The sequence below is a fragment of the Athene noctua genome, chromosome 1 (assembly GCF_965140245.1).
Source record: "Athene noctua chromosome 1, bAthNoc1.hap1.1, whole genome shotgun sequence".
Taxonomy (NCBI): Eukaryota; Metazoa; Chordata; class Aves; order Strigiformes; family Strigidae; genus Athene; species Athene noctua.
Genome location: NC_134037.1, coordinates 252,697,126 through 252,716,520, shown reverse-complemented (window position 1 = coordinate 252,716,520; position 19,395 = coordinate 252,697,126). Strand labels below are relative to the sequence as shown.

The 19,395-nt window shown below is 44.9% G+C and overlaps 1 protein-coding gene across 1 annotated transcript in view; it reads right to left on the bottom strand.

The window, feature by feature from the left end:
- Nucleotides 1-514: 514 nt before the first annotated feature.
- MAML2 (mastermind like transcriptional coactivator 2) overlaps nucleotides 515-19,395 on the bottom strand; it is a 219,689-nt gene continuing 200,808 nt past the window's right edge. The window contains exons 3-5 of the mRNA XM_074916835.1: nucleotides 13,757-13,960; nucleotides 10,533-10,644; nucleotides 515-5,234 (exon numbers count right to left, since the gene is read on the bottom strand). Of these exons, the coding sequence (XP_074772936.1) occupies nucleotides 4,252-5,234; nucleotides 10,533-10,644; nucleotides 13,757-13,960 (1,299 nt within the window). The 3' untranslated portion in view covers nucleotides 515-4,251. The remainder of the gene's footprint in view (nucleotides 5,235-10,532; nucleotides 10,645-13,756; nucleotides 13,961-19,395) is intronic.

The window sequence follows — 19,395 nt, the reverse complement described above, 5'->3', positions numbered from 1 at the left end:
GCAGGCAGGGAGGGAAGGAGAAGCCTGTTGCCTGATTTCTGGCATCTCGTTAGAGGTCTCTACTAGTAGGGAGAGAGGGGCAGATTATCTCCAGGGTATGGTCGAGGGCAGGGCATGGGCTTGGGGACCTGGTTGACCCTCTCGGGGTACCTAGCTCTTGGGATAGCCAGCTCTATGCTTTAACTTTAGCAGGATCCCAGAGCAAATTGCTGCGCTGCAAGCCTACACCAACCCATTCACCAGGAGCTAAAATACCACGTGTTATTTGTTAACCCTTGCTGGTACTAAAACCATGTCTTCAGTCAATAGGAAAACATTGCAGCTCTCTTGCAAAGAGGCAGACTGAGCTCCCAGAAGCTCCCAGATGCACATTTTTCTCACTCCCTCCTAAAATATCCCTGTAATTTTAATTTACTCGGATGAACAAGCAGTTGACTAAACAGACATTCATTATAAAATTCGTATTAAGAAAAGAGACACTCGGGATAATTTTGATTGATTTACTTGGCAGAGTTTTGATAGCTACTGAAAAACATACTATTCATGTTTAGGTGAAAAATAAATGGAGTCAAATAAGTGTCACTGCATAGTACTAGGAGGTATATACAGCCACATGTAAAAATGCATAAACACAAACATTTCTGTACAGCAATTCTTCCCTTCAGTCTGTATAGAGAAACACTGGTTTATAATATGGGGAAAATATAAAGCAGACATACATGCAACAAGGACATGACAGTTACATAGGTCCCACCTGCTTCCCAAGAGTTACAATAATAATAATAACAATAATAATAATAATAATAATAATAATAAAAGCCTTTTTCAGGGAAAAAATTTGAAACCTGGAATGTTTTCATGTTGAGGTTTCCAGAGAGCTTCAGATGTCAAACATATCTGAAGGTGATTTAAAGGCTTGATTCAAAGCCCTGTGAAGGCAATGGAAAGACTCCATCGGTTTCAGTGAGCTTGGGGTCAGACCCAGCTATTTTACCACGATCCCGTTCTGCCCTCCCCAAAATCCAAAGTTGAAGTCTGCAGATAAAAATAAACAATCATATCATACAAAACTTTGTATATAGAATACAAAAGGTAACCGCTGACTTTTTGTATAAAATACAACTTTTTGATAGTATATTTATTTCACATATGTATAAATATAACCCAAATAATATGATTTTTATTATTCCTACCAAAATATTATTACTTTTTGTTTTTGTTTTTTTTACAAAAGTTTACAAAACAAATAATTCTTTATATTTACAACCCAATACTGCGAAGAGTGCCCGGTCAATGATGAAAAATAGACTATAAGGGTAGTGCACTTAGCCATTGCAAAGAAAGAGAAAAAAGACACTAACTCGGTTCAGATACAAGTGTTCTGAAGAAATGATACTGGATTCAAGTTTTGGTTCCAAGAGTCTTTCACAAGCTCACATTTCAATTGCATCAGGCATATCTTTACAGGACTGCAAATGGCCTCTACCTTTGTTAAATTTACTTAGGATGAAATTTTGATCCCAGGGATGGCTCTCACAGCCCAGTGTCTTCTCTACTCCAGGCTAGCTGAGGCCAATAGGACAAAGCTCAGCACTGAATCCACCACTGGATGATATCCTTAAGTCTTGGGAAAAGCTCAGCTGAACAACTTTTTTTACATCATTTGAGGATCTTGAAAACAATCTGGTCTTAATACAGAAACCAGTGGTGGCTTTTTCAATGGCATGTGAGGGTAGTTGAAGTTACCAGACTTCAGTGCCCTTTGCTCATGATGATACTAACTCAGCCTCAACATTAGTGGTTTCGCAGTCATCTGTTCCTAGCAGAGCTTCAGCAGTCACTGCTGACCTGCTCACGGACAGGGTGTGTGCCTGCCTATGAGACAGATAAGCCAACCTTCCCTCCGCTTTAAACTACGTAGCTACTATTTCAGTCTAGTTTTGCACAATTCACAGGGGACTCATTTGTTAGACCGCATCTGTATCTCTCCAAACTTAGGTGGGGTGCCAGTGACCTGGGCTGAAAAGCTCTTTGAAGACATGGAAAAAATTGTACTGGCATATTAAAAGGACCATATGCACCCCAGCCAAAACTGGGAAGAAGGAGGTTTCTGAGCCACCACGTTACACAATGCAAGGGTGTGCAACGATCACCAGCTGGGGCAGCAGAGGGATACTTTATCAGACTTTCTCATCCCTCTTATGAAAAACATGTCTGGGAACAAACAGCGACATGGACCAGCCCACCTCAACTGGCATATCTACCTAAATGCCCACATTACACCTTTCCTGGAGGCGCTGGTGCTTGTTTTTGTGATGATGCTTCTTGAAACATCATGAAAAATTTGTGCCCCCGTGGAATGACAGGGTGAAATGGCTGGAAAAGCCTTATTAAAGCCTTTCTTGAGAAATAGGTTGGATAAGTGCAGAGACTATTGTCAAGTAGTCTACTCATCCCACTGCCACTAACAAGGATGAATAAAGTGCTTGCACGGGGCAGAGCAATGCCTCTTGGCACTGAGGCATGTGAACATAGACATTGTATTCCTTTGCCACATCTAGTTTTAGCTAATTCAGAGGAGGCTGTGAAACATGTCACATCATATCATTTTAAAGAACAGCATTTTCATCTGAACTGCAAGATCTGTTCCCATCTATGAATCCTCCTGTCTGACTCACTGTGGAGCTGCTTTACAGTGACATAGCACCTCTTTCCGATGCCCTTACTGACCAAGTCTACAGGAGAAAATTTAACACAGTCGGGCCTACTCCCTGGCACTGAGATCAAGCAGTATGGAACAACTTGTATCCTTCCTGCTCTGCTCTACTAGCCTCCAAGGCAAGGTGACTGCAAACTGTCTATGGGAATGGTCCTTGCCTCAGGTTAACTCCCTAGTGATGCACAGAAATTGCTCAGGGCAATGTTAGCTGGGCCATCCCCAAACCCAGAGCAGATGATTGAGTCCAGTGCCCAGAAATATTCCCCAAAACTATTCCATTTGCAAGCACAGATGTGGCTGAGTGTAGTCTCCTGCTGTGAGTAACCCACGTCGTTATAACTGATCTGTGTGCTAGTTTCAGGGGCAGAGCCTCTTGTACTCTGCCCAGCGAAGGCTGTGGGGACCTGGGCCATCTCTGGACTTCTTTCAACTCCCCACATATGGCAAAGGGAAAGCAGGATGGAGCCAAAATGCTGTGCAATCAAAATGGTAGCCTCTCCCCAGACAGAGATGCTGGTATTTCTACTGGGGTAAACCTATTTGATAGAACAGGACTGGGCTGAACTACGTGACACTCGCCGTGGGTTAAGATGAAAATAAAGATAGTGGCTTAACTGAGCCACTTCATGCATTTGCCCTCCTCTAAGATGGACTGTGAAAGCAGTCGCTGAAGGTGAAATTGTGACCACCCTTCTCACTTAAGTTGTCCATTAAGTCACTGGAGTCCCTGGTCTAGGAGAAGGTGGCAAAGGGAGGATCCTGAGCTTTGGTGTAGTTCATCTCATGTTCCCCTCAATGCCCAAAGTGATTGTGCTGCTGGCAGGACAGTAGTGTCCTCTGATACTTGTTGCAAGCACTGATGAAAGGGATAAAGCAAACGCTAGAGCACACCGAGAAATGCACTGGATGATTTGTTTCCTTCTTCCCTCGGATGGGACCACTTACCCTTTTGGGTGTTACAAAACATAGAAGGTTTAAACCAAAATCATCGGGAAAGCAAATGTGAATTTGTACTGTGTAGAAGTAAACAGTTTTTGTAACTCAATGAGATTTACACAGGGCCTGATGCTGTCAGGGTTGAGGAGTCCCGAGGAAGTTAAGGGCTATGAGCACGATGACTGAAGAGCTTTGGACCGCTTGGGCTCTTACTTGCACTCAGAGAAATGATGTTCCACAACCCATACCACTGTCTGGTACTTGTGTGTGTGGAAAGCTAAGCATGTTTTTCCACACAGCCCCCATGAAAAGAACTGATGGGTTTGTGATGTGCTGGGCACCGGTGTGGGAAACAGACCCTTCACGTGTTCTCACTCCTTTGTAGCAGGCATGAATATCACTTACGTTATTATTTCATCAAGGGAGACTTCAGTTTTGTTCCTAGAGCAACTCTTCAAACAGGGCAGTTGCCCTACATGGTATTTTAAAGGACAGCCAAGTTACTGGAGTGTAAATTAATAAAGCAGGGTTGGCATCTAAAGAGAAAGCTAATGTCCTCACTGCTTCTTCATCTGGTTCACCCTTGGTACTGTCACTTATGAGTGGTTCCCCAAAATTTCATCAAGGTTGATGTCTTTCATCCAGTCATCGTTACCAGGTTCTGTTTTCAGTAATGAATCTATAAAGTCTGAGTCACTGTTGAGCGCAGGTCCTATACTATCACCTTGCTGGTTCAGAAAGTCAAACGCTAGGTCATTACCATGGTCACTTCCTTGGTAAGCCCGAGAGTTTTGGTTGGTAGATGTGAAACTGGTTGATGGCAGAGATGACGGAGGTGTCATACTTGTTCCCGGCTGATTCAAGGTAGGCACAGTCTGTCCTCTCAGCTGGTTAGGTCGTATGCTGAGACCTCGTAGTGAGCCAGCAGATTGTCCATTTAGAGTCTGGTGCATTTGGTTTAGAGGAGGCCTCATTTGGATTCCTGCTGTTAACTGATTAGGAGGTGCCAATGCACGCTGAGGAAAATGCTGGTTGCCTACGTTGCGTTGCAGAGCCTGGTTAGGATATGGAGTGCCAGTGGGGAAACGGACCCCTGTGGGTTTCAGTGCATCCTGCTGCTTCACTGGGGTTTCTTGTGGGGCCCAATTCTGGGCAGTGGCAGTAGCCGTGATCATCACGTTGGCTGGCCTTTGCGCAGGGATACCTGTGGCTCCATGGTTCAAGCTTGGCCTTACTTGCTGTGAGTTGACCACTGACCCCGTCCCAAAAGCCGCTACGTTGTTTCCTTGTGTCATGGTTTGCTGTCGAGACATCATGGGGTTACTCTGACTGGGAAGGACTTGATTTTGGTTTCTGTGTGGCTGCATTTGGTTCATTCCTGAAGTCACGTTGTATACGCTTGGTTGGTTGCAAGGAAGGTTCCCGTAGCAGCCCATACTCCGAGCAGCAGGAACAGAAGGCATTCGGGTCCCAGCGGCAGTGGACATGAGGCTGGAGCTCTGAGGCATGATGCTATGAGTTGAAATTGGGTTGGATAAAGACATGTTATTGGAGCTCATACTCACAGCTGGTGAACCACCTGGAAAGTAAAAAACAAAAGCGTTAAAACAAATATGAGTGCATCAGTGATTCAAATATGAACAGGTTAAAAATCCAGTTTTCTAGCAGCAGAATTTCTTGAAGATACTTTGCTCTTAGGAGAACATGCATGAACTTGCCCAAGGCCTTAAAGATGCCTATCATCCAAAGGGTGGTTTGGTCTATATGAAGCCACTGGTGGTCTTTCCATTCCTTCAGAGGAAATCAGATAAACCAGAACTGGTGCTCATTGTAAGAGAAATATTGGAGCAGGGATGGACAGACAGAACCACTGGACAGGAGAGAAGACTTTCCTGTCTTTTTTACAGAAGCACTAGACACTTTGGACAGGACAAAGCCTGTTTATGTGAGCAGAGGCACAGGAGATCAAGAACTTTTCTTCCTTACAGGGCATGCCTCATCCTGGCTCCCTCTAGAGACAATAGCACCATCATCAGGCCCCTTTTCCACCTTTCTTAGGAATCTACAGCAGTGGTATCTATCCTTTCTGGAAATGCCTGTCCCAGATGATAGCAGGAGCCAAGACTGTGTCCCATATTTGCAGCACGCAGACCCCCCTCTAGGAGAGCGGCTCAGCTCAGTCTGTGACTTGCTTATCCTCCTGCGCGGTGGCTGAGCAGGCATGAGGACATGGCTTGGTGCTGTGCCTGGCAACTGCCACCCAAGTGCCCCCTTCTAAGCTCTATTCCCAGTTGGGCTACGGCCATCTGCCCCTGCAGAAGCTGGCTTGCCCATGAGGGAGCCACACATGATGCCTGATGTGCAAGCGTTTGCTGCACATGAACATCACCCTTTGTGCATCAGAAAACTAGGAGTTGTGAACTGGCATGAGTCTACCATTTGTGGCTTATTCTGCCCAGTGGAGGATTTTCCTGTACCTGACATCTGCCAATGAATCACAAGAAGAGAGGTTTCTCTTCTCTTCAGCCTCCAAACCTTGACACGAGCTCACGTCTTTGGCAGATTTGCAGCTACATAGTCTCTATTTTGAGGTCATGGTAAGTCATTTATGCCATGCAAGCTGATTGCTTATGCAGTGCAAGGCTCTGAATGATTGACTGAAGAAGACCAAATGTTTTCTAAACACAGCCAGTGTAGATGGCACTGTGAAGACATGCCCTCTGCACAGTCCGCGGCTCCACAGCTTAATTCCTTTTGCTACTGTTGCTTCCAGTGAAGCTAGGAGAAGTCAGGTTCAAGGCAAAGAGATGGAGATGTTTCTTCACACAATGTGTGGGTCAGCTGAGGAAATATTTGCCACATGGCTCAGTAGAAGCTAAATTCTTGTACCACTTTGGGCGGCTTCCAAAGTATGAGAAAAGACATTTAGGGAATACCCTGAGCCTCTCCGAGAGGAGGACTGGAAGAACATAGATCCCTGGAAGTTTGCTATTTTACAGGTAGCAACAAGTAGGAATTGTTGGACATGGGACAACTGCTTTGGTTTGATCCTTCATATATACCACAAAACCAGTCTGAATTTGACTAACTTTGGCTTCGTCATCAAATCTTATTACATATTAGTGTCTTTGGTCTTTTCAAAACTTAGCTCTCAGCATTTGATTTCAAGGATATACATCACAGCTGGTCACAGTAATAGCTCTTGCACGTCTCCAACATGGATATACAGTAAGCTCTTTTTTTCTTGTTCAGCATCATCTCAGAGAGTGTTTGTCCCTTTGGTTGCAATCACGCAGCCTGTTCACAGTGATTATCTGGAGACCTACCAGCCATTTCCTTACGTGCTGTGTTAATTTTGTGTCACTCTGGTTTCTTAACCAAAATAGGCAGCACAAAGTCAGATGCTTTAAAGGACATTACCTGAACAACTATTACCTTTATCAACCAAAGTTGTGGTTTTACTGAAAAAAATACCATGCTAGCTTGAAAGGATTCTTTTACATCAGTCCATGTTTCCTGACATTAATTATATTCCATTCCTAAATTCTTTATTATTCAAGCTGTATCAGCTCCCCAGTATTTTTGCTGAGCTCTGTATTAGGTCACTAGGGCTGCAATTACCTACTTACTCTTTTAATTTTTGTCATGGTATTAGCAGTATTCCTTGGAGTTTCAAGACCAAATAAAAAGTGACATTAAGAATTTGGAGAACCTCTCAGCCAGCTCTTTTAAAACTCTTGAAGACAAATCATCTGCATACATATTTTAAAATTCTATGTTTAGGAACAGCTGTTTAATATAATGTTCCTGTTGGAATTTCACCATAATGTTCAGTTCCCTCAGACTGGAACTGAAAAAAAAAAAAAAAATTTCTGCTTTTTCTGCATTATTTTTATATATGTGCTATTTCCATTTAGTAATGGATGCAAAGGATTCCTTTTTTCCTTAAGTACTTAGAAATAATCTCTTCCCAAATCATTATTAATACTGGGTGTGACTCCACAACCAGAATTGCTGGTTCCAAATCAGTATAAAAATAGAAACCTAAATTAAGAAGCTCACCTTATCCTGGAAGGGAAGTTTCTCCCCACACCGGCTCTTAGCAGGAGACACTTGACTACAGAGAATATAATTGTCCTAACAATTACGTTGTCCTAACTTAAGCATCTAAATTCTGTCCCCAAGCTGGGCAGCCCCTAGGACAGGAGATACTATGAGGAGTCCACTTGGTTTTACCCCCACAGGAACAATCAGATTCTCCTCCATGTTCTCCCAGGAAGCCCCCTAACTGAATTTAGCTCTGGAAATGAAGAGGAGAAGATCAGTATTCTGCAGGCAGCCTCGTGATTAACCCCATCTTTGCTTTTGCTGCTTGTTGGAAATACTGTAACATCCTTTTGCAGGGATGATAGAGATGGGGCCCTGATTCTTTGCTTCCTTATGTCAGTACTAAAGAGGAGGAATGGCACAGAAGTCGGTTGCATTTCAAAAGACCTGGAACAGCCATCTGAGGAGAGCTAGTTCTCTCCCTTCAGCTGAACTACAAGTTTGTGGAGTCACTTCACTTGCCTCTTGGATGAAGCCCCTCCCGGGGTGACCCTGCCAGCTGTTAAGCAGCCCTCAGGGCTACCATTGCACTGCTCCTGCAAATGCCAGGCTCTTTAAAGAGCACAAGTCGTCGGGACATGGGTTGTACTTGTTGTGCAAAAGAAGAAGCTTCCTCTTTCTTTGTATTGCTATTTTTATCCTTTTATTTTTAACGCAAATATTTTCCATTCTGATTTCTTCCAGATGGGAAGAAATGTCTTCTCCAGCAGTGCTGTGTACAGCAGCTGGGCACCCCAGGCTACAGCAGTTCAGAGAAATGCCTTCACTGCCTGATTCACCTGCTCTTTTCTTGGGGGTTTCTTGCTGTGACATGGCACTATGGGGAAAAGCATAGAGGAATAAAATGCTTAACCAAGTGTCTCCAAGCCCCTATGTTATTTTATTTAACTTTTTGTCTCTTCTTCCCTGACCTGAGCAAAGCTATTCCCAGAAAAAGGGAACAGATTCCCTGCTGTTACTCCCTTATGCAAGAGTTTCCTAATCGCTCCATCTGGTAGCTCTGCTGCAAGCTCCCAGCACAGCCCTTTCTCCCAGGCTCGCCCGAAAAGCTGCTCTCCTCCCTGGGCTCACTCAGTGGGGACTTGAAATTTGAATGGACAAGTGCTGCCAATCCCACATGTTTCAAACCCAGGAGATGGGACTCCAAATACCACGAGGTTGGCAAAGAGTCCATCAGATTAAGAACACGAAGAGCCACATAACAATGGTGATCTACTTATTTTTGAGCCTTTCACAGATGTGTCTGCAGTCATTTCCATTTTCTCTCTTGGGCTAGAAATGGATTGGTTTTAAGTAAAAGCCAAGAATCTCAGTTAATCATTTGATTCCAGGAATGAGCCTTTAAATAACACACCAAATCACAGGATTCCCCAGCAAACTGTCAGGGTTGACAAAGCATTTGTTTTACGAGCACAGGAGGTACCAAGCCAGCAAGCAGGGCTCTCTTTGCCCTGTGGCATTGCCCTCAGCATTGGTTATTACACTGGCATCAGTGATGCTCGTGCAAATTTACTGAAGACCATACACACTCAGGCCCATTGGAAAGCAGCAGTTTCCAGGCTGAAGCAAAATTATTGCTGCTAGAACTTGTAAGCAAAGCAAAGGAGTGTATGAATGTTGCCTGAGCAGACCAGCCTTCTCCTTCCACACATAGCTGGGCTGTTGGTGTCATGGCCAGCAGGTTGCGCAGAGGGGTAGCATGAGAGCAAGCTGCGCTTGGGAACTCATTAAAATCATAACAGAAGCTGAAAGAGTTTTGCCACAAAGAACAGGTAGGAAGGAAAGACTGAGATCCCTGGCTCAATCTGCAGAGCCAACAAATACGGAAAAATGAACAAAAACATCTTTTTTTTTTCCCCTCTGTGTTGCATACAAACTAGAAGGAAAAGGATCCTTTTTATACTTAAATGTACAGATAAATTGCAGTATAAAGAACATCCTTTGATCCCATCTGCTGCATTTCCCCACACCTCCTCTTCCCACAGCATCTTTTTGTTACTCTGTCTTTGCTCTCCAGCTAATCAGCCAGTTGAACAGCATGAAAAGCCAAACAGGCAGTCCTGTGTGCCCAAAACTAGAATCTCCAAGAGCTGAGGGCATAAGGGCTGAAACAAAGGACTAGCATTTTCTACCCTAGGCTGGTCTGGCAGAAAGAAGGGGCTTTTGCCTTACTGTTTGACTGATCTATTGAAATGTTGCTTGTAGAGCATCACTGAGACCATGACCGTGACATATTAAACAGACCAACAGTTCAGATGGCAGCTCTGATTGCCCATGATGCTGTCATGTGAGGTACTTAAAAATCAGTATGAGGGCCCTCACGCTGCACTTCAGCTATCATTTGAAGGGAGGGGTGGTTCTCATCTGTCTCTGAAGCAAGATGTACTGTGTACATGAGAGAAGCATCTGGATGGAGCGAGGTTGCATAGTCAAGAGGACACCTCTGTATCAAGTATCTGGGTGCACATCTGCCCCAGGCAGTGCTAATGGGAAGGGTACTAGCTCCTCCTTCCCCATGTCTGAGAGTTGCAGCATCAGCCTGGATGAACCACCAGCTGGTTCTCCAGATCATACATCAGCACTTCTCAGTGGGTGGGGGACAGTAAGGTAAATATTCCAGGAGAGCAGCAGCCACCACCCACTGCCTCTGCAGCGATATAAGTGGATACCCAGAAAATGAGGCCTTGGTCATCAGTGCATGCATGGCTCTTCTGGATGGTCTTCCAGCTGGAAGGAAGGAAACAGTTTCATTTAGCTCATGGGCACTTACCAGGATATTGGTTTGCTTGTTGCATGTTGACCACGTTCCTTCTTTGGTCTTTATAATCTGGTGGTGGTCGTGTCAAGTGTCTGTTCAGCTGATCTTGTGGAGTTATTTTCTCCTAGGGGAGTAAAGCAGAAATATATTAATCTGCTTTTCTTTATGCTTTCCCATCTCAGTGTTTTGCCCACCTCTTTCTTTTCTCAGTATGTACAAAACTGAAGTGTTTCTTTCACCTGCCTGGCCCACAGGAGAGGCATCTGTGAACCCGTGCCATCAGCCACTGAAGTCTGTATGGAAACCTTTCTGCTGGTTCTATTGTGTTTGAGTCTGGCCTTAAAACCACTGAGAGGTTCTCAGGCTCTGAGAACATTACACATGTCTGCACTGCAGTACAAATTGTCTTCTGACATCCACACTGCTCACCATGTTTATCAGACAGATGGGCCTGATGGTTCCTCATGGCTCCCTCCGTGTCTGTGTATCTGGGTTTGCTTTCAAAGAAAGCACAGAGGCAGAGTAACACCCAGGCCCAACCCAAACACACAGCTCGGGTGCAGATGGCGAGCAACGACTGTCTAGATCTGCAAGGTTGACACCTGCTCCTTGACTGTGTCAGTGGTCATCAGCCCACTTCACCCATGCAGCCCTCTCAGTGTGCACAGCTGGCGAAGAGGATTTCAGCTTGTCACCCCGATCCACAGCCATGCCCATTCCCTGCTCCCTCCTTCCTCCTACACTGGAGGGGCTCCCACAGAAATCAGCAAAACCCTTGATTTGTCTTCCCTCATGTCTCTCCTCACTGGAGATGCTAGCAGGAGGCATGGCCGGGGTTTAGCAAGGACAATGATGGGCTGGTTGGTTTTCATGCCACTCACTATTGCCCTGTGCCTCCCTGTACATGTACATGGTGCTGTCTTTCCTCTTACACTGGGAGTGCAAGCACTGGGGGAAGGACAGCAGGAAAAGACCGCAGAAAAAGCCAATTAGTAAGGGAGATTTTTTTATTTTGGGCCTGCAGGGATGAATCTCTGGTGAAGGGAAGATAGAAATCCAAGTCCTTGAACTAGATTCTGACTAAGTAACTGCCCTGCCTTTGTAAAGATCTGGAAAGAGTATTCACTGGAGTCAATGCCAAATCTCTCATCAGCATCAGTGTGATGACTCCAGAGTGCTACTGCCCACCCATGAGCAACGACTCCTTTGGATATGTGGCCCCATGGTAGGAAAACATGGGTTTGACCATCTCAGTCACTGGTAGGTCACTGCCAGTGCACACATGCCTCCCAGAGCTGTGCTTACTGGGCAGCTGCTTGGCAGGCTTCACTCCTTCTCTGCAACCCATGTGGGTTTCATGCTCAGCTGCCAGAATGGCAAACCAGCTCATCAGTGTGAAAGAGTCAGGCCCTGGCTGGTGATGGAAGTCCATCAGAGTAATTTAGGGATCTTCTGCCTGAAAAGAGCACGCAAATGGACCTTCTTGTGAACAATCTGGTTTTTCTTTTGCCAGGAGCACTTTAAAACACTGGGAAAAGAGCCTTTCTTGCGGTATTTAGGCATTTCTGTAATGCACTGTGGGAGTGAGGGTCTGATTAAGATTTATAAGGCTTATTTTAACATACTGCTTGACCTGAACCCTTGTGAAGAAGAAAGACAAGTTAACACCCAGGAAATCCTGCAATACTTGTAAAATCTGTAGGCAGGCTTTGTGTGTATTTCTATGTACATGATACAAAAGCAAAGGCAAGTTGATGAAAAAAACACATTCTGTAAAGTGATTTTAATTTCTATTTTATTTATTTTTAAGAAGAGCTATCTGAGCAATTAACCTTTCGTTCTGCTAAAAATTCTGACAAAAAACTGCCGCATGTAGAGCTGACTGGAAACTTCAGTTTTCTTCTGTATAGATTAAAAAGTCAACAAATATTTCCCTTATAGTACAAATTAAATCCAAAATTTCAAACTCAAGCTTTCCAACTGTATTTTTGGAATGGAAATAAATCTGTAAACAAAAAGATATTCTCTATAAAAAACAGAATAATTTTTGTTTTGAAAATATTCCCACAAAACATGCATGTTTTTCCACTTCTGTGTTGTTCTTCAGTTACTGAATGGCATTCACTAAATTTGTCAGTATTTCTAAGTCTACCTCTTCATAGAGAAAAGAAAGTTTTGGATTCAAAATGTCAGGCCAGCATGAACGGGTTTGTCCTGTAGGCTGAGATGCAGGTTGAGGTAAATAAGCCACAGGCTTCGTGTCTGCTGTCATTGCAGCCTGGGGGAAGCAAAGCAGATGGTGGTGTCACCTCCATCCTTCCCCAGCATGGTCCCTGCAGCCCTTCCCTAGTTGCCACAGGGCACCCACATTGCTTTCTGCCTGCCTTAGGGACATGACAAGCTCAGGTTCTCTTCTAGAACTTCTCTATTCTCTATGCTCTGGCAAGAAGGGCTACCAAGGAATGGTGAATGAGAGGATTCAGAGGGCATGTGTTACTGCTTTGGGCAGCTGGAACTCTCCCCTGTTGCACTGGCCATGGGTGGTGGTCCATGAAGCACCTTCAGCTTACTCAGTTCATGCAATATCAATGGCAACGCCAGTTTAGTGGAACTAAACTGGTGAGTTCTAGCACTTATCACTGCCAACAAGACGGCAAATATCCCCCATGCCTCATAAGATGACCAGAAACTCCCAACTGGCCTCTGAGATACCAAGAGAGAGAGAACTGGCTACAAATATCTGTAAATGCAAAAAGAAGAACAGAGAAAGGAGGACTTGTGTATGATCCCAGCCAAGCACACAAACTTGTGTTGAACACTAAAACTGATGTACCTGATCCTTGTTTACACAGAGGCACTTTATACCATGCTGCCTAGGTTTCAGAGCCTGGAAGTCATCTTTCCTCTGTGGTCAAAGTAGCATAGCAATGCACCTTAGCTTATCTTGCAAAGAAAACCACTGACAATATTCATATGCCTCAAATTAAGCATATGCTTAGACTGTTCTCATAATGAAACCACAGTAGCTTGAATACTTGAGCTGTTTCATATCAACTGGAGAAGGTTTCAAAAGGACTTAGCAAAGTGCTGAAAAATATGAGGCACATTCTAGAAGGTCTAGGCATCGCCAAAATGACCTCTAAGTTTTAGGGGCTTTCTTCCCCCTGTCTTAGCTTTCTTTTCTATTGTTTCTATGATAATCTTTTCTATGTAAAATAAGGAATTAGAAAACTTACAGCTTCTGCCAACATCTGCTGCTGTAGAAGGAGTTGTTTTTGCTCCATCATTTGCCGTTGCAGAGCCTGTTTCTTTTCCATCAGTTGCTGATTCAACATTGATTGCTGGGATGAGTTCATGTAACCACTTCCAGTGTTTGGATTTGAGCAAGAACTGGAGCTTGGAGTGGGGCCAGCTCCCTGGCCTACCACAGAGTGTTGATCCTAAAACAGAAGAAATGTCTTGTGAAGGATGAAAATAATAACAAGCATCAGGAAAAGGAAATAATCCTTTTCATGCAATTAACTCAAGTACAGGCCACAGCCCACAGGCTCTCAGGACAAGTGACCGATACAAAAGCTTTGACAAAATAAGAAGGGGATTGAGTAACTTCATTGCTCATGGAAGACTCTGAAAATGTGCCAGGTGGTTCCAGTGGAAAACCTCAATGTTGTACCAGGAGCTTGGGAAACATTAACAGAAGTAACAGAGCCGTCCTGGGGATCTTTTGGGAAACTTGCACTGGGCCGTATGGCAGTTTGTTTGACCACAAGGGAACAAACTAGGCATCTTCTGGTTCCTACCATGTGGTGAGCAGCAGCAAGAAGTTACAAACTCATTGCTAGAAGTGGTATCTATTCTTAGAAAATACAGAAGCAGTAAGTTGTTACTTTGCAGTGGGGTGAATGAAAGCACCTTAGCTTATCTTGCAAATAAAACCACTGACAATATTCATACGCCTCAAATTAAGCATATACTTAGACTGTTGATTGCTTAGATGCTTTAATTCATCCCTGATTGACTCTCATTAGTGGCAGGATTAAATAGGCTTAGACTTCATCAACTTCCTTGGTAAAACAAATGTGTAATTGGACAGGACTCCAAAGAGTGCTTTAGGGGCTCCCCTGATCTTTGCAATAGGGATCTAGATCCGTTTCCTCTTCCCTGTGTGCAGCTTCATGAGGAAGGGATCGCAAAAAGTCATCTCATAAGGCAATGGGGAAGGTACCTGGGGACTCAGACCATGCACACACAGGATGAGAATGAGCATGGGATATCAATATCCTGCTCATTTTCTTTAAGCCATGGTTTTCCTTGACAGCAATATGTCTTCTGTCTACTTGCTCCACCAGTGTTTGGTACTTGGGGTTTTACCAAATGTAGGAAGTAGCTTTCTCAGTCCACACACAAAAATACTCAGCCGATGTTGTATCACTTGATAGTCAGATATTCCTTAGCCACCCAGTTACAAAGCAAATAGGATATACTGGAGATGCCACAACAGTCATGAGAAACATCAGTTCTCTGACTCCACTTTGTTGCAATTCACCACAGGAACCTAACCACATAATTCTGTATAACCTAATATGCAGCAGCACTTTTGCCCTGCAACACAGGAATCCACACCTGGAGCCTGATGCTCTCCGCTACGCAGTGGTTCTCTTGATACCAAAGGTGTAGTGCCCGAGTCTGGTCTACTACCTAGGTAAAGCTCTGCTCCATGGCCATTGCCTCCCACGGCATTCAGGGAAATACAGACCGACCAACAGTGAAACAAGGGCTGGCCAGGCATTGCCTACCCATGCCCTGAAAAGCATTGATGGTCATCCGTCTGCAAACTCCAGGAAAGCTTCTGCACCCTGCCCCACACAGAATAACACACACATACACACACTACAAACTAATCCAACTTATCTTTCCACCATCTGGCATGGAAGAAACACAATGACTGTTATGGGTATTTCTATTTTAAAATAATTCTGTGGCTTTTAGATGGAGCCACATGAGTGCGTAGCTAGCTAGATAAAGTATTTGATGACTGTTACTGATATAAAAACCATGACTTTCTTCTGGAGCCACCTGCAGCCCCCAAGGCTGTGTTACAAACCCACCCTTCAAAATTTATTGGGCTCTTACACAATTATATCCCACACGCTTTCTTTCAGTTCTAGAAGGAATCCAGGATTGCTCAGCACTGCCACATTTTTCAGTCCTTATGTTAGCTGCAAGATAGAAAATACCTCCTCTCAACAGACCTTCTTGCCAAGTTGTTGTGCAAACTTTTTTGTCTTTCTTAAAATATTTTGAAAAGAAAAATATGTTACAATAAATTGGCTTTGACTTCTATATTCAAATGACAACTCTAGCTTGAACCCAGCCACATGTTACATCCATTAATAGAATTCATCTGTTGTGTTTTTGCACAGATAATGCAGGCTCCCCCAAATGTGCTTTCATAGTCCTGCGTAAAAAAAACCAAAACAAAGCCCAACTTTTTCTCTCCCTCATTCCCTGCCAGCCCATATAAGCTGTGGGGAGGGATTTTGTTTTAAGATAAACTGTGCAGTGTCCATTCACGATACCTATCAAAGAGAGCTCCTCTGTAATAGCAATTGGCACAAAACACCAGCTGCTTGGCAAACAGGCTCTAAGAAAACAGTATAAATCATCAACTTGGAGCCAGTTTGGGTTTTTTTTTGCATTTGGTCCTTTCTCTGCTGTTCATGAAATGTCCGTGTGAGTCTATGAATCTATGATGTGTTACTTCTCCTGCCTGCTGATCAGCAGTGATGTGATGGGAGGAGGAAGAACAGTTTCCTAATAAATCAGCGGATTAGCTGCGCAGCAGTTTGACCCTTTGTGAACTGGTGGTATCAAGCCTTACTCTCACTCTGTGCTTGCATAGCTGAAAATCAGAAGGCAGAAAGCTTACACTGCTGCCAGGGATGAGGGCTCTGCCCCTGTGCTTGGACAAAGGATGCTTTCCAACATCCCTGACAAGGATGGGCAGATTTGGGTTGGAGATACCCTGCTTTCCTTGAACTGTTTAATTCTGCTCTAAGTCTAGCTTTCCTGCAGCAGCTTTACTACAACTCCATACATCTAAAGCTGTCGGTGGCCTTTTGAACTTCATTCCTGAGTTCCCAAGCCTGCGATTCATGCACTTTAACTTTAGAAACTCCTGACCAAAGGAAGACCGGAGTGGGACATGCATGTCCCCTTGCCCACGGGCACCTCTGCCAAGCAGCAGGGGCACCTCTGCCAAGCCCAGGGGCAGCCCAGCATCCCTCCAGCTGGAGAGCCTGCTTGCCTGCATCATGACACCATGTTGTTTCCCTGCATGGGGAAGGTAACCTTCTTTCCACTTTGCCAGGAGGTGACGTGACCAGGAGCACATCCCTGCAGCCAGCTGGGTGTCAGGGACAGGATGGAAGCATCATACCTCTGACAGGTACAACTGTCTGCCTGGGTTCACCCCCAAACTCCTGCTCCACTTGCTGGCACTGCTCATGCATGCCACATCCTTGCAGCCCTTGCAGGGCTGTGCCTGGTGCCAGCTGGGGCAGGGGCAGCAGCCAAGGGCTAAGCTGCCCACACCACAAGCACCACAAAACCCCATCTGCTCACCCATCACCCCATCACCATCCAGCACAGTGATGCTCTAGGTGCAAGGCAGGTGTGTTGCACCCTGTTCTCTGATGTTACAGTGAGATATAAAACCTCTGAGAAGCAGAAAGAGAGGCAGAATCAGTGAAAGCTCCTCAGACCTGGTAGCACAACTGGGGTATTGTTCATAAGCATCACAAAGAATATTATGCTCAAATAATAAATTAAAATAGCAGTAAATCAAAACATTTAAGAATGCATTTGCCTTTCACTATCCCTGCTGCAGCTGACTTGTGTTCATACAAATGAATGGAGGTTTTGGCTTCTAACACATAGACTTTCTGAAATAGACATTTCTTTTTTCCTCATTGTCTCCTCTCCTCTCCTCTCCTCTCCTCTCCTCTCCTCTCCTCTCCTCTCCTCTCCTCTCCTCTCCTCTCCTCTCCTCTCCTCCCTTCCCCTTCCCCTTCCCCTTCCCCTTCCCCTTCCCCTTCCCCTTCCCCTTCCCCTTCCCCTTCCTCTTTTCCTTCAGACCCCACCAGTGAGTTTGGGTCTGGATGGATATCAACTCTGTTTCCCTTTTTGGGGCCATTTCCAAAAGAAACTCAAGACGTTACTGCATTTACCAGGGAAAGAAGGGGAATTCCTGATCACCGCTTTTATATTGAGCAGTAACAGCAATGTGCAGCTGGAGCGAGGGGTTTCTGCAAAGCAGAGAGCTGGCAAGACCCTGTGCCACCGGGACAAAGTGCACCTTTCCCCCTTCCTCTCCTCTTCCTTTCTCTCCAAAGCCTGTCAGGAGGGCCTGAAAGCCTTTTGCAAGCTTGTGCCTCTGCATTCCTAATTCACAAGCAGTATAGGGACACTTGGCTGGAAAAGGATGTGCAAACCTTTTGCTTCTTTCTCCTGGAAATGCCTTGAATTGATAAATAATTTTGGTAGGACAGAAGGGAAACAATGGTCAATTTTTTACTAAACCACAATGCCCTCTGAGGCTGTTCGCTTCCCAGCCAGGCACATTGGCATCTGTGTCACAGATTTGCTTCTTGCAGATTTTCCCTCAAAAGGAGGGGGTGAATTTTTCCACCTTTCTGTTCCTCTATGGGGCAGCTCATTCTGTGCCCAGTGTCAGGTCAGGAATGACAGCATTGATTTTTGCCCTCCTTTTGCCTTAGTTCTGGCTTAAAGAAACAGAATTAAAAGAAAAAAGGAAAAGGCTTCAGATCCAGTCACAGAAGCCTGCTCAGCAATAGATGCCTGCCTTACCAAAAGCTGCTTTCAGGAGAAGAGCTGTGCAAAAGTTCTGTTCATATAGGTAACCAAACCTATGCATGATGTTCCCACTCATAGGCAGTTTGATTCAGTTGTGTTAATTGGCATCATGGGCTACCTCTGTGGATTTCTTCAGCAACCACCGGCTGTCCTGACCCGTGAGCTTCTTAAGGGCATCATGCTTTTGCTGCAAACCACCTTTGACACTGAGCACTTGGAGGAGAAGGATCAGGAGGAAGAGCGGGAGGAAGAGAAGGACTCCAAGGAATGGCTCAATGAAGTCCTGCAACACTGTTTCAAGGTGGTGCAAGGCTGGTGGCAAAGCCCAGACTGCCCATGACCGCCTGGTGTGAACCTCCACCACCTCAGCTGGCCTGTTCCTTTCCACAGCCAGAAACTGAGGTTCTCCAGCAGCCCCCAGGGCCAAGCACAGGGCAGGACTAAGATAACTGAGAAGAGCTGATCTCACTCATGCAACTTTAGGAAGCCAAGCACAGGGTGCTCTGCTGAAGGCTGGTCCTAAGACCCACCAGGCTCCTTCTGAGCCACATCTGCTGCATCTAATGCAAGCAGAAACACCCCTTTCTGCCAAATGCTGGGGTTTCTATGGACATCTGAACTCCAAGCACTGCCTGCTTGTGTTCTCGCCTCAGACAAGAAAACAAAGCTACAGCAGGAACGTGGCAGAGTGCCTGTTGGGTAAAAACTCTTTTAGCTATAGTGAAAAAGTTAAAGAGTTTTCTTATTTTTAGGAATAACTCCTACTCTTGACTGGAGCATAGAGGACTCCTTTCTGTGCCAACATACACTGTGAGAGCCCCCAGTAGTTCCTGAGGTTACACTGATATGCAACAGCTGAGGATCTGATCTACGTATCAGGGCTGGAAATAACACAGTCTGGGCAGAAATACAACCAACCCAGTTCTCCCTTGCCTTATTGCTTGTTCAGCCCAATGAGTGTGGAAAACAGCATCTTCCTCAGCACCTCAAATTCACTCAA